This window comes from Biomphalaria glabrata, chromosome 9, assembly GCF_947242115.1.
Source record: "Biomphalaria glabrata chromosome 9, xgBioGlab47.1, whole genome shotgun sequence".
Classification (NCBI taxonomy): domain Eukaryota; kingdom Metazoa; phylum Mollusca; class Gastropoda; family Planorbidae; genus Biomphalaria; species Biomphalaria glabrata.
This window is the reverse complement of record NC_074719.1, coordinates 36,627,425-36,642,844: the sequence shown is the minus strand read 5'-3', so window position 1 is coordinate 36,642,844 and position 15,420 is coordinate 36,627,425. Positions and strand designations below refer to the sequence as shown.

At 36.8% G+C, this 15,420-nt stretch overlaps 1 protein-coding gene across 2 annotated transcripts; it reads left to right on the top strand.

Annotated features, from left to right (window-relative positions):
* Positions 1 to 868: 868 nt before the first annotated feature.
* LOC106063867 (proteoglycan 4-like) lies at positions 869 to 15,395 on the top strand. Of its 2 annotated transcripts, none has more exons than XM_013222344.2 (5): positions 869 to 1,056; positions 1,355 to 1,404; positions 1,823 to 3,005; positions 10,085 to 10,158; positions 10,512 to 15,395. In XM_013222344.2, exons 2-5 carry the CDS (start codon positions 1,375 to 1,377, stop codon positions 11,235 to 11,237), a joined length of 2,013 nt encoding a protein of 670 aa, XP_013077798.2. In that variant the 5' UTR covers positions 869 to 1,056; positions 1,355 to 1,374; the 3' UTR covers positions 11,238 to 15,395. The 2 variants fall into 2 exon arrangements, with proteins under 2 accessions (XP_013077798.2, XP_055898779.1); XM_056042804.1 differs by lacking the exon at positions 869 to 1,056 and adding an exon at positions 1,060 to 1,158.
* The last annotated feature ends 25 nt before the right edge of the window (positions 15,396 to 15,420 follow it).

The following is a 15,420-nucleotide window of genomic DNA, read 5'->3' as shown; positions in this document are numbered from 1 at the left end:
CTTAATGTTTTCTTGATTTGAAGGGTCCAAACAGAGGATATATATTCTATTATTGGCCTTTTACCTTTATCTATCCCTTAGTCTGTTGGATCGTTGGGGCACCATGCAAGATTCGTCGACCGTATTTCTCCATTCCTTTCTGTCTTTTACCTTAGAACCACTTTCAATGGCAGGTCCGTCCATTTTTTATGTTGTTCTCCCATCGATTTCTCTGTCTGCCTCTTCTTCTTTTTCCTGGTATTGTTCCCAAAGATCTTGTAATATGGCCATAGATTTGTAGCTTGCGTTTTTTTTTAAGATAGCTAGCAGGTCATCATGGGGTCCAATCGCTTCAGTAATCTCTAATATCTTGGTTTGTGATGCGGTCTTTGAATGTGATACCTAGGATCCTTCTGTAGCATCTCAATTCCATTGCTAGGATCCTCTTCTCTAGCTCTGCATTATTGGCCTAACCAAATTAAATGACATTTTCATTTTATGCTTTTGTTGGATCTATATTATATTATTTATATTATATTAGAGCAAAGTATTTGTAGTCATCAGTCAGACGCTACATGTGCATTCAGACTCTGCTTTATGGCATTCACCCCAACACAGAAAGCTGTTGTTTTTTTCCATCTCTAATGTTTGTATCTTTGCAATGGAACCTATGAACAGATGAGATTTACATTATCCGTCTCATGGACTGCAAAGTCTAAAAGAAGAACTGCACTTTTTGATAGGTCCTACCCTCATAAGGTATTTAGATCTCTGGCTTAACTAACCCTAACACCGATATTCAAAACATGGTCATACCACCATCCTCATTCGATACCTACACACCGTATCAGTGCTTATCAACAAGGAAGTAGATTATTTAGACCTATTCTGTGTTAAGGGTCGTTGTAAAAGAATGTGTCTCTAGTCTGTCTATTGTTATACATGGGCTCCTGTGCTGACACATTTTTCCAGGTCACTGCAAACCACATGCCGACAGACTTAGAATAATAACAATGTGTCGTTTCTGTTGTTTTCCATGAGTTGATTTGTCTGAAGACTTATAATCAAACGCTTCAGGTAGGCGACGGATTTGTTTTACCTGAGTTTTCATACATGGCTATAGCTTCCATATAGTTTAAATGGATGTTTATAAAAATACAGATTTTGTTTTTTGACGAAGTATGAAATACTGATTTCATCAATTTTATTTTTGTTTATTATTTTCATTTTTTTTTGTTATAAATGTATTGTCTTGCAGTGTTTTTTTAATCGAGTTACATGACTTTCAGAAATAAAAAGAAACCTTGTAGCCTACTAACAATGTAAATCGATTTAAAATTATTTTTTATAGTTTCCTTTTTATCTATCAACACAGTTGTTGAATTACGAAAAATCATGGAGGTCAGCTCTGAAGACACAAATAAGGTAACATCTTTGTGATTCTTTACAGTAACTTAATGGTTGGTCGTTGTGCTGGCCATATAATACACTTGTTACTTGTGGACCCACTTAACTTTATCGATCTACATACTTCTATAGTCTTATAAATATAGTGATTATTTACATATTAAGACTCTTTTTTCCAATAAGTTTAATGGGGATGGGGATGAATCAATTAGGCATTCACTTTACACATTGATCTATATTTGTTTAATTATAAATTATTTAATGTCCTAAAAAATGTTGAAAGAAAGACTTGTTTAATTCAAGTTATGCAAAGTTTAAAAATTTCAATAGTTTTATCATTCTTTCATTATTTAAAAGATATGGTAGATTTGAAAATAAAAGCATTCACAATGCAATGCTAATAAATAGCATAATATATTTCTAAAACAAACTTCAGAAACCAACATTATATAGACAGAACAGCGCCACTCAGCCAGCCGGAACTAGCAAGATTACTTCTGCATCACAGCCGCCAAGTAAAGCGTCAGTCAGTAGATCTAACTCACAGGAGTCGACTGCACCTCTGTCTTCTGCGAACAGTACGATTATGTCTGCCGCACAAAGTCCCCTAACCAAACACATCAGCACAGCTTCACAGCCGCCAGAAAGGTCAGAGTCGGCTACGCCACAGAAAAACGTTGCAGTCAAGTCTGGAGACTCTTTAGGACTCGATAAAGAACCAAACGCAGAGATGCCCGATTCAAAGCCTAAAACAGTTTCTGAGATGATCTCAGCTTTGAGACAGAATTCTGTGGAGCCGACAAGGCCTCAGAGTGATTCTATCAAAGCTCAAAAATCTCCTCAGTCAACTGCGTCAACAAACCCCACGCTTCTAGGCAGGTCTTCAATGATAGATGCTGGTAGTAAACACGTTGACGTCATTCTAATTGAAAAACAGAGTAAGGCACCCGAAGGCGCATCGGAAGTTCCGAAAGCCTCAAAAGTCTCCGAGTTGATTACCTCAATGGGTTTGTCAAAGCCAGCAGAATCAGCATCTTCTGAGATGTCAACAGAGTCAATAACTTCCAAGAGAGCGTCATCTTCTTGGACTCTGCCTACAACACCATCGAAAATAATGTCAGCGTCTCAGCCCCCTACTAATCAGCCAAGCGCTAGCCTAAGAGCTCCAATAACTGAACAAAGGAAAGATTTTCAGAAGCAGTTTCATGAAAAAGAGAGGCAAGCTCCAACGACAGCTCTGGAAGTTATACCCAACGACTCTGCTCAGCTGCCTCCTCCAATACCCTCAAGGAAAGTTTCACCACCAACCTCGCAGCTACTACCGTACCAAGTCAGCTCAAGTGCTTTTCCACCAAGCAGAAGAATGCCTCCTGTGCCTCCTCAGTCAACACCCCATTCACCAATAGCTGGCCGGCCACTTCCGCCAACTCCGCCAGTGGCGGAAGGTTTCCCAACTCCATTTCTTTTACGAAGCACGCCTCTTCCTGCGCCCCCAGGTATGAACGCTTCTACAGCAGAATCCACATTCCCAAAGACATCTACGCTCCCTCTGAAGAATCCAATAGCGCAACACAAAACTGCTAGTCTACCACCGGGAATAAGGCTCCACGTCAATGCAGGTAAACTAAAATACTTTTTTCATATATATTTAGGTTGGGGGGTGATAAGAAGATAAGCAAATTTAGTCGAAAATGTTTGAACTGATAAGAAATTACTATTTTTTTACAAAGCTCTTACTAATTGACTCATTCTGTCAGTCTGGTAAAACGTTTGTACACGTTATTTCTCCCACACCCAATCTTGGATCAAGTTGAAATTTTGCACTATTATTTCTTTTACCTGACAACACAAGAATCAATCAAAAATGTATTTAACTAATTAGTTAATTAGCTATTAATTATTTTGTTCGGTATCTTTAACAAGGGAAAGAAATAGTACTTGACTTAAGAAGTGGTTTAAGCTGAGCTGGTCTCCATTATAGGTCGTCTTCTGAGGCTTAGTGAACACAATCATGAAATAGAAACAATAGATCACTAAACAATCTTCTATGTTCACACGATCTTCGTTAGCAGAGAAGTTACCGTGTTGTCTTGTGAAGCCTGAGAAAGATTTAGCCCACGAGTTCTATCCCTCAGTCAGTTGGACCGTTGGGGCACCACAGAAGATCTGATGACCGACCTTCTCCACTCCTCTCTTTCTTTAGCGTAGGATAGAGCCTCCCTCGATGGCAGACCTGCCCATGCCTTTATGTTGTTTTCTTGTCTCTTTCTCAGTCTGCCTCTTCTTCTTTTTCCTGTTACTGTTCTATTTCTAATGTTGGGGATGAACAAATCTAAATTAAAATCTCTGCTGGCTTGTAGCTATGCCAAAACAGTATTAAACGTTTCGAGCTTAATTCCTATGAAGAAAAAAATCAAGAGCCGGTGTGTTACGTGCGCATCTTAGTGTGAATGTGAAATGGTGCGATTGCGTGTTGAAAGAAAAGAAGAACCGAAATGGAGGACTATAAACAAGAAAATGTTTTCAGTGTTAATAAAGATTAAAGTATTTATAAACTGTGATTTTGTCGTGTACATGTCTAAAGAGTCTCATCCAATATGAAAACGTAACAAGTGGCGCCCAACGCAAAGGTAACCCACGTATCCCTCTATTCACAGGGGATCTCCTGTCAGCAGACAGTAGAGATAGTAAAATCTAGATCTAGAGACAGGAGAACATTCGATTCGATATTATTAGAAATAGACTATGGCGGACAGGGCTGAGGTAGCAGCGTTGAAGGAAGAGGGAAGGTTGTTGGAGCTGGAAGGGGCAGAACTAAGAAAATACGTACAAGAAAGGTTGATGGAGAGGGAGAGATTAGCGATGGAAAGAGACAAAGAAAAGGAGAGATTAGCGATGGAAAGAGACAAAGAAAAGGAGAGATTAGCGATGGAAAGAGACAAAGAAAAGGAGAGATTAGCGATGGAAAGAGACAAAGAAAAGGAGAGATTAGATAAGGAGGACAAAAGAGAAAGGGAAAAAGAAAAGGAGAGATTAGCGATGGAAAGAGACAAAGAAAAGGAGAGATTAGCGATGGAAAGAGACAAAGAAAAGGAGAGATTAGATAAGGAGGACAAAAGAGAAAGAGAAAAGGATAAGGAGATAGTAGCAATTGAAAGGGAAAAGAAAAATGAATTGGTCGCCATTGAAAGAGAAAGATTAGCATTTGAAAAAGAGACAGCAGAGAAAAAGTTAAAAACAGACCAAGGAAAAGAGAATGATAAAAGAAAGAGTGAATCTACAGGGAATAAACTGGCAAAATATAAAGGTTTGATATTCAACGAAGACAAAATGGACATAGACATTTTTTTGAAGAAGTTCGAAATAGAAATGAGAGAACTGGAGTACCCTGAAGACAAATGGACATTCTTATTGTCAAGATCATTTACAGCGGAGGTGCCTTCAAAAATATGTATGAACCAGAGTAACTACAGCATTGTGAAAGAACAACTACTTCGAACTTTCGGGAAAACAGAAGCTTTCTATCGCCAACAGTTTGTTAATTGTGAGATAGAACCAGAGGATGACCCGCAGACCTTCTTGGACAAAATGAGCAGCCATTTCGATAACTGGATAGAAACCGCTGAGGTAGAAAAAACCTTTGACAGTCTTAAGACATTTCTCATGCTGGACAAAGTGATGTACGAGTGTCAGGAGGAATTAAAAATATTTCTGTTGGAGAGGAAACCGAAATCCATAGAAGACATAGTAAGACTGATAAGGGCTTATAAAGTGGCACATCCCGAGAAGAAATTATCTAGAGGCAGTGATATAGAAGAAATAGTTGCCTTTAACAGAACATGTGAGACACAGAATAACTCTCACAGAACAAGGGAGACACAGGAGAGACAGTATAGAAGTGGTACATATGAAAGACAAAATGATAGCCGCAACGGAAGATATCAAGGAAACAGACAGGAAAGAAAGGACTGGGAGAAAGGTAGAATAGGGCAAGGCTTATCATTGTCATCTGATACTGGAACATTGGAGATTTTTCATACATTCGTAGGGAACAAGGCAGCCAAGACCATCAGGGATACTGGGAGCACTATTATTGGAGTGAATAAGAATTTAGTGGAAGACCATGAATATACAGGCGAATCTAGGAAGTGTGTTATGTTTAATGGGAATATTTTACAATTACCGATTGCTAAAGTTAGTATAGACACACCGTATGTTAAGGGGACAGTGGAAGCTTGTGTTGTAGATCAGGGTGAGATAGATTTAATTATTGGGAATATCCATGGGGTGAAAATATGTTCAGTAAGGGAGATTGAGAATTGGAAGAAATATTATGGGATAAAGTCTACGCGAGGTAGAAATGGGGATGTGGAAGAAGACATAAGATCTCATACATCAGATGACATGGGTAGCAGAGAGCACGAGAAGAAAGAATTAACAGATAATGTAGAAAGCAATGCAATAGGAATGGGTCCAAATCAAAGTAAAGTAAGGCAATCAGTGGTACAGGGAAAGCGATTTAAACCCACATATAGACGTACAAGTTCATACATCTTATGCTTTAATTGTGGGAGAAGGGGGCATATTAGAAGACAGTGTCAACAATTAATTAGAATTAAGGATTCAAGGTACAATAGTGAAGAGGCGTATACGAGAAAAGAGAGGGATATTAGCAGCCTAGAAAACATCATTAGGTAGTAGGATCACAATGGGACATCATTGCAAAGGAGGGAAGCGGAAAGGATGACATGTCAATAATGTTAGAATTATATAGATAGGATTAGAAAAGGTGGGAATGATGGACATTAATTATTGTTCTATTCTACAATGAATAAATATATGTGTAATGAATTGAATATTGTTGTTACAATATGCATGGAGCAAGATAGACTTTGTTTGTTAACTATTTGATTGCGACTGGAATGATGGTGTTTTGTACAGGCATACGATTATGAGTGGGGAGTTGTATTAATAGAAATATGATTACTTATAGATATATGTTAACAGAAGTGGTTTCAATTGCTCATAATAACAGTTATTATTGTGATGAATATAATTGTTATTCCATGTTGGAATTGTATTGGTATTAACATGACATTGTGTTTGATTTTGTGTAGTTATTACATTATGGTTTTATATGTTACCGATTTGTTTTAACTTGGAATAGTCTGATAATATATTCAGTGATTTGTATTTTGGACGTTCGATGTGCATCGAACTTGTTAAACAGGGGGGGTGTTACGTGCGCATCTTAGTGTGAATGTGAAATGGTGCGATTGCGTGTTGAAAGAAAAGAAGAACCGAAATGGAGGACTATGAACAAGAAAGTGTTTTCAGTGTTAATAAAGATTAAAGTATTTATAAACTGTGATTTTGTCGTGTACATGTCTAAAGAGTCTCATCCAATATGAAAACGTAACACGGTGACTCCTACGTAGTTTGCATCACAGTGTTACACCCTGGAAGAACCTGCGATGCTTCAGATCCCGATCAGTACCGCTGCCTCTGGACTCATCAGCTGACGAGAAGCTACTGTGTGGGCGAAATCGTTCACTGCTAATTTCCATGCCTTCATCACACAGGCTAGCAACAACTATAAAGGGTCAATCACTCATTCAAGGCCTCAACAAAAATACTTTTCACGCTTTTATGTACTTGTGCCCCACCACAACAAATAGATATAACTGTATGTCACATATTAATCATTGTTCTAAATTATATTCCACATATATGCATACTAGTAAGCTTTTTCTTTTTTTTTTTTTTAAATATACATTTTTTAATGTAAATAGTTAGTATGACAGAAATAACTTAATTTAGTAATACATTTTTTTAAACATTTTTTTTTTACAAAAATAAAAAAAACTTTGTATAAATATGTTTTTAAAAAAGGCTGAATAGCTACACCACATAGTAAATAGTCTCACATGTTTGTTACTATTAATAGTGAATAGTTGTAAAAATGGTGTATTTTTATTGAAAAAAAAAACTGCTTGTATAGCTGATTTTAAAAATTAAATTTTTCGCTTTCAGAAAAGAAAGTAATCTTTGCAATCAGAACATTGAAAGGTTTAAAATACCATGATGTCGGATTTTCAAAATAATTTCTAGTTAACGAGATCTAAACTGGACGGACAGACTACACAAAACTATTAGCGGGTTTTCCCGTTTCGGGGGCTGCTTATTAAAAATACATTAGTGCTATTGGAGATACTTCATTGATTATTGCTTTCGTTCAACTCCATCTTTATGCATTAAGGATGCTTAGTGCGCTACGGTCCAAACACTAGAACAGATAAAAGAAAAAGGTGGAAGGGGGACATGGAAGAAAGTTTTCAGAAGTAATTAAAAAAACAAAAGTAGCTCGAGTCGAAATTCGAAATCCAGCCTCTATGGTGGAGGGTTGGCTTGTTTTCCATTGCGCTATTCAAGTACTTATACAAATAGAAGTTTTAATAATCTATTGCTAGTTTAAAAATTTTTAGCGAACGACCTCATTCTCTTCACAAGGCTTATCTCCACTGATCTTAGTACATTTCCCATATTAAACTAGATTAATTAATGGATAAAGTAATCGATTAATTTTCTTTTTTTTTTTTTTAAATTTTTTTTTAAATTGATTATTGTGTTGTCATCGACACTGAATAATTGTGCAAAGCTTCAACTTGATAAGAGAATGGAAAGTGGGAGAAATAAAGACAGACATACAGACAGACGAAGTGACTTGATATAAGCTTAGTAAGAAAAATGTCAAAGCCCCCAGAGCTTTGATATCAAATATGTCAACATAGAAGTGTTTAGCAAACATTTATCAAAATTTGATGTAAGTCTAATAATAACTCAAATACTAATCTTCATTTCAGCCCACACGTAACTCTATCTCACAAAACCAACACCGACACTAACCAAAACCGTAATACTACACCCACGTCTAAACCTAGACATAACTTTAAGTCGATCTCTTATGTGTAACTCAAACATACACGCTCTAGAAAACCCTAACCCACTTCAGTAGACTTTCCGTCCATTTTGTTTTTTCAAAGTTTTTAATTGCTTTAGTCGAATTCTAACATTTATTTGTATAAAAAATTTTTTTTCGTTTCTTGTGTGACGTATATTAAAAAGATAACCTTTTTTTTTTAATTGAAGATTTTCAAACATGGCGGAAAAGCTATAAGCAGCTATCTTTTTTAGCGTATCCGGTCAACAAAGAAAATGAAATAATGATTTAGCTATGCTTTGTTCTTTTGGATGTTTCAAGCCTTCCGGCAGGGCTACTTTAAGCCTACTTATATACATTTTTATTGTATTTCCTATACAGTCGTTATGTGGTTTGTTCACGAAAAGGTTATTATATATATATATAGGGAGGGGCGGACTGGGTGTCCAAATCGGCCCAGGCATTTCTATACAGTACGCCCATAAATTGTAGGCCTACATCATATGATGGGCCGCCAATTATAGGTCTATCTGTTCGCAAAATCATTATGTTTTTTTTTATAATGTATCGATAACTGTATGTATGCTCTATATCTTTAAAAGAAGTATAAGCCCTAATAAGATGAATCCCTACTAATAGCACTGACTACGGGTGCAGGCAATTACATTTTTTTAAAAATGTGTTAGATTAATTTTTAACATGACGCTCATATAGACCCTAATATATGAGAATATTATAAAACCTTTAGCAATTTAATGCGTGCCCTAGTGACACTCATGAGGCCATTTAGGTGGCCCTACCGGCCCATATAAGTACCGGCCCATCGGACATTTGCCCAAATGCCCATGTAGTCAGTCCGCTGGAGTATATAGACCTATATATTTATGATCATTTATTGACCAGCTGTTATTGAAATTATTATGTAATAAGCACAAAGAAGTTTGAAAAGAATGTCTTGAAAAAATGAAAGGGGAAGGAATGCTTTATATATATTCAAATATTGCATGCCAACATTTTTTACAGTGTTACGTCCCTTTGAGGGACAAACTTGACTGTAAATAACATAGTATATAATGTTTTACATCTAAAACAAAAAAAAACTTTTTTTCTTACCTAAATTCAGAGTCAGATCTACTCGTAAATTAACATTTTAATGTTATACGAAGTAGTAAACCAGTATAGCCACAGTTTTAAAAGGCAATATTAAATGAAGAAACATAACACAGTGATTCCAAATGTCGACTAGTTAGGGTTTAGGAGTCAACCTTGGGAACAAAAGGATTACAATCTTGCTATCTATGGCGGCAATGTAACCCTATCGTTTTCTATGGTCGACGGCTTACGAGGCTGTCATGTGGCCAGCACAACGACCAACTGCCTTAACTTCCCCGATATATGCCAACCACCCATTAGAGTTGGGTGGACTCATGATGCCCTAAGGATCTTGAGTTTGAGAACCAGGATTCTAGCTCGAGTTCCACCTGTACGTAAACCAAGCGCTTTACTACCCCCCCCCCTCCTCCCAATAGAGATTTTAAAGTCTTCTTACCAAGACTTCAAGACTACAAAACATTACTTTCAGATCTTTGCTCTTTATAACTGAAAATGTCTACAGACATCGAGTTCCATTTGATTATTTCTGACCATTTAATTTGGCAACAACCATTGTGACAATGGGTGTAATGATCGTTGACTGTTTATTGACACCTAGAAAATATTTCGCACATTAACTACTTAATTTATTTCTCTTACCACTAGACAATGAAACGATTCCCTTGCAGAATGATGGCATTGTATATGAAAGTCATTATGATAAAATAGTCTACGACAAGGTAATGTAGTATTTTTTTTATTTCATATTAAGAATTTTTATATAAACATAACATTTCTATTGTACGGACTTTATCGCAGTATGATTGCCATTAATATACCGGAGAGCCACTGGTCGCCCTTTTTTAAAGTTATACTGATGTATTTAAACAACATGATTTTTATCAAAATCGACACTAACAGTTGGAAAAAAGTGGCACTGGATAGATCCATATGGAAAGCGAGAATAAAGGAAGATCCTGGATTGCAGATGGCTTAAACAGCAGAGGCAGAAAACTCTCTTTTTAATCTTGTTTGTTTTACATATGTACAAGATGTTTTTCTTATAATCAATTGTATGTTTCTCTCATTCTAGACTGAGTTGAACGTAGCGACAAGAGTAAAGGAACTAGAGGTAAAAGAGCTGAAAATGAAAGAAGAACTTCAGAAGGAACAGGCTCTCATTCTTGAAGAAGTCAAAAAAATTAGCGCCTCCGTAGAGCATCTGAGGACATGGACCAACAAGTGTCAGGAGATGCTGGTCGAGGACACGGTCAAATGTCAGGAGAGCGTGGAGTCCCTGAAGGCCAGGTCAAATGACGTCACCCGCCTCCTCAGAGAACACATTATCATGATCAGCCAGGACGTTTCCAAGGCAGCATCACAGCTTTTCCAGCACGAGTTTTCTGCGAAGGAGCATCGCATTATGCACATCTTTGATTGGAGCATCAAGCTGATTGGAAGCTTGGACAAGTCCCTTGGCGAGACGGTGATCAGCCATGGCTACAACATCGCTGAACTGAACTACATCTTCACTGCAGTCGCCCAGTACACTCGGGACGGAAACATTTTCCTGAAGATAACAGGAGCCAGACAATCCGGGACGGAATCGACACTGTCCGGAAATTTCGATTGCAGGGTATGTTTCACGGACGCTTCGGACACAATGCCGGACTGGATTATAGGCAGGGTGATGGGGAACCTGTTCAAAGATAACGAATGGGTTGTTGGGACAATCTCAGCGTCAGAATTGAAAGAGAAAAACTATTGCCAAGATGGGCATGTGTTTAAAATCAAATTTGCAATCGACCTCTTGAAATGATATTTCATTCTCAGTGCAAAAATTAATTTGAAAGACAATGCAACAAAATCTGGCACACAATGGATTGGAAATAACATTTAGATATTTAGACTGCTTCTCTTTGTTTGCTTATAAATGTTTCATTGCTAGTAATAAAAAAAAAAAGTAAAGCTCCCCTTTCAGACCTCGTGGCATACAGGTCATTTTCTGTGGCCTACGGTTAACAAGAGTGACATGTGGCAATCACAACGACCAACCGCCTTTAATTTCACCAACTAAAGCTGGTCGGACTCAGAGGCGCCCAAAGATCCCGAAATTAAAAACCCCAGTCTTCACAAGGATTCGAACCCGGCAACTCGGTTCGAAAGCCAAGCGCTTTACCACTCAGCCACCGCGCCTCCCTCCGTGTTGATGCCAGCACCAATAAAACATTCTAGTGATTGAGTGTAGAACTTTTGATGTACTTACTTGAACCTTAAAATTACCTCCTTTGTGCTTTGGTCAAATACATTTTGAATTTTTAAAAAATGTGAATTTTTTGCTTGTTTGGGTTTGTTGGTTTCTCTGTGTTTTTTTCAACAAATTCGAACGTGTTCTATTCATCGATTCTAGTTATAATACGTTATAAAATCAAATTCAATGTATAATTAGCTCATTCGGTTACATTTGCAGTACAGAAACATTTCATTTTCTTTCTGGTTGGCTTCTCTTAGCTGTAGGAATGCACAATGTACAGCTTTTAGTTTTTTACTGATTTCTTCAGATATTTAGCTTAATAGAACAGCGCCTCAAGGGAATCTACGGGAAACAAAAATAATAGTAACAATTAAATTTTCAAGAATTAGTTTGGATCAGTCATATAGTTAAATCTGCAATAGATCTAGACTAACAACAATAAATCTGTGCAGTTAATAATATTTTACCAATTATTTTTGTTTAGCACTTTTTTATGCTTTTAGCTTTCTCAATACGCTATGATCCTATCACATGTCTGGACCAGTTGGGACACTAGAGTGGGAGGGAGAAAGAAGGGGATATCTGGGTGGATTTTTACCGTAATTGGTTTTTAAAAACATTAACAGAAAACAAAAAAAGAGTGGGGGAACGACCTGAATTCCAACTCGTGGCTCACGCTTTCTCTGGCCGACTCACTAACCATTCTGCTGATGAGGTACTAATGACTACACAAGATTGTATAGTTATACATGATTTCTTTCAATTTAAAGCTGCAAGTCCTTTTACATCACCACTTCAGTCAAGTACAATGTCTTTCTCTTGTTCGAGATACCAAACAAAATAATTAATTACCAACAGTTAATTAAACTAATTGGTTAATGTGGTTTTTTTTATTGATTCTTGTGTTGTCAAGTATAAAAAAATAATTGTGCAAAAGTTCAGCTCCGAGATTGGGTGTGGGAGAAATAAGTGAACAAACGTTTTACCAGACAGACAGAGTTTATATAAGCTGTGTAAATATGGGCCACAATGACATTTGAACCCATGACAAGTATTTTTATTATTACTTCATTGTTACTTTTGTACCCCTTTTCAAATGGTAATTAAATGTGTTGTCGCGTAGTGTCGCGTAGCAAGAGTTACCGTATTTTCGCCAATATACCTCGCACAAACTACAAAACAAGTAAAAATAAAATCGTATAACCCGCATGCTTACATACCCCGCCAGTGCTAAGCGTGACTTGCCGTAAAGTACCAGTACACAAAAGACTATCATCAGTACTGTTTGTTTTCTTGAGATTTAAAATGAGATCTAAAATGTACAATTCACAACCATACAGCGAAAAATAGGCGGTATTAAGACCCACCGGTATGTCTACAGATTCCTTGATGCTGTGTATAAATACATTTTGTATATCCCGCACAGTTGTATATGTATACCCGCACGGCTGCCATGTTGAAGTGAGGGCTCTTATAACTCGCGAGTAGTATGAGCGAAAATACAAAAGTTGATTAAATACCGCTCGACGGAAGAATGAATAAGTAACAACATAAATAATTGTAATTTCAGTTAGTTTTTTTAAATGTGCATTATGGCGAAAATGTGACTTAATAACAGAAATTGAAAAAATGTTACATTTTGTTACCAATATAATGAGCATTGTCTTCTTTTAATGATTTTACTCTTTATGATAACCCCTGCTGATTATCTGGAGTGCTCTCCTTTCTTGTGACAACTTCCGACATCTTTTTGATAGAGTTGTCTTTTCATTACCGGTGGCATGTCATTTAGGTCTCGGTAATTGACTTCAAAAATATCTTGGCTTCCGGTGTAGACTTTCAAAACAATAGCATCCGTAATAGTCTCCGTTATTTTGATACAAGAAAGAAATAGAGATGTAATGTAAAAGAAAAACATAAACAATGTTACCAGACTACTCTCTAAACGACAAACTGGGCTCGTGTGTAGAACTGAGTGTTTTGTTTTAAGAAAGAGGGTTTCAGGGTTAAATCCTTCACAAAGTTTGAAAGTAATATATTAACAAACAGCATAAGATGGAAATGTAGTTACATATTACGATGGTAAGGCCAGGGGAGACACCAATGAATTTTAATTTAAAAATAATGAGTTGTGATCCTGGCAGGTCTATGAACTCATGATTATATCCATAGAAATAATAATTAGCTTTATCCACAGATTTCAAGGTATACATTCATAAAAAATCTAGATCTAAGTGTCTTAAAATAAATGTAACGTTTTAGCGTATAGACACTTGATGGACAAACATAGGAATAGTGTGCTTTATTTATTTCCTTTTTAGCATGTTTCTATGTACAACTAATGATACGTCGCTACATATATCATACCAAAATAACACAGACATCCCACTATTTCTCTCTCTCTCTCTCTCTCTCTCACTCTCTCTCTCTCTTACACACTTATAGACATGCACTTCCCACTGTCTCTTTCACCTGCAGACAGACACACACAGACAGGGCCGGCCTTGGATAAATGGAGGCCGTAGGCGAAGTGAATTCGGTGGCCTTAAATCAATTTATATATATATATATAAACTGAGAAAAATAAAATTAATAAATTTATTGAAAACCTGCCTGTGTCTACATCTAAATCGACAAATAACTGAAATTCATAAATCGCAATTTCCGAAGTAGAGACAGAGTTAGACTAGTAAACATAGAGTCATAGTAGAGACAGAGTTAGACTAGTAAACATAGAGTCATGGTGCTCTGCTATGTTTGAGATCTTTTCAAAGTTTTGCAATTTTATCTATTTTTTGTTAGTCTTGTGTGAGGTCCTGGGTAGCTGCCTAGTTTGCATACGCTTTAGACGGCTCTGACACGCATCCCATGATCTCTCTCTCTCTCTCTCTCTCTCTCTCTCTGTCTCTCTCTCTCTCCCTGTTTTTCATGATCTGAACTTTGGACTCGCAATGAATTAATTTGTTGTTCTTAACTAAGCAAATTTTTAACCTAAATGTTACATAATGTATATGACTTATTTTAGGAAACATTTCTATTCTGTCACTGCCGTCTTTGTCACTTGAATAATATCTTACATATGTTAGCATAGTTAGGTCCTTAAGCAGGATTTTCTGTCCCTGTCCTGACAAGACACGGCACTAACCCCCATAAGTGTTCTTAAAAAGAAGCGTGGAAGAAGAAAAGGAACGAGCCAAAACTAGCGTGACTGGTAGGAGATGACGGGAGGGGTGGTCGGGGCGTGGTATAGTTGGAGCCTTGTTTTATGAGAGGGTCTTAAGTGACAAATGATGTTCAAGGCGAGGCTTATTTACACCAGACAATTTAATAATCATAATTGTTTACAATTATAATATGTCCATATGGAGCCGCGAAATGTAAACATAGCATTTATTTAGAAAAAAAAATATAAGTTTCATTTCAGGTGGACAGCTCCATGTAAAACGTGAGTTTAATCATTGATCTGTTTCTGTGACTAATATTTAAAAGGATGTCGTGAGGTCAGCACATTCAACCTTTACTATCTCTTGATTTTAAAGCATGTAGGTCTAACACATCCCCATTTACTTGGATTGAGACTAGAGACCTTTTATCATAGATCTTTAGCTGTCTCCCATAACCGATTGTATCGCTATGCCAGTAACAAGAGCTGTGTGTGATCTGATGTTGCTATAACTTTAAAAAAAAATACAGTAAATAACAATTGTTATAAAATCTATTTTTTTTTTTAAATGTTACAGATTAAATA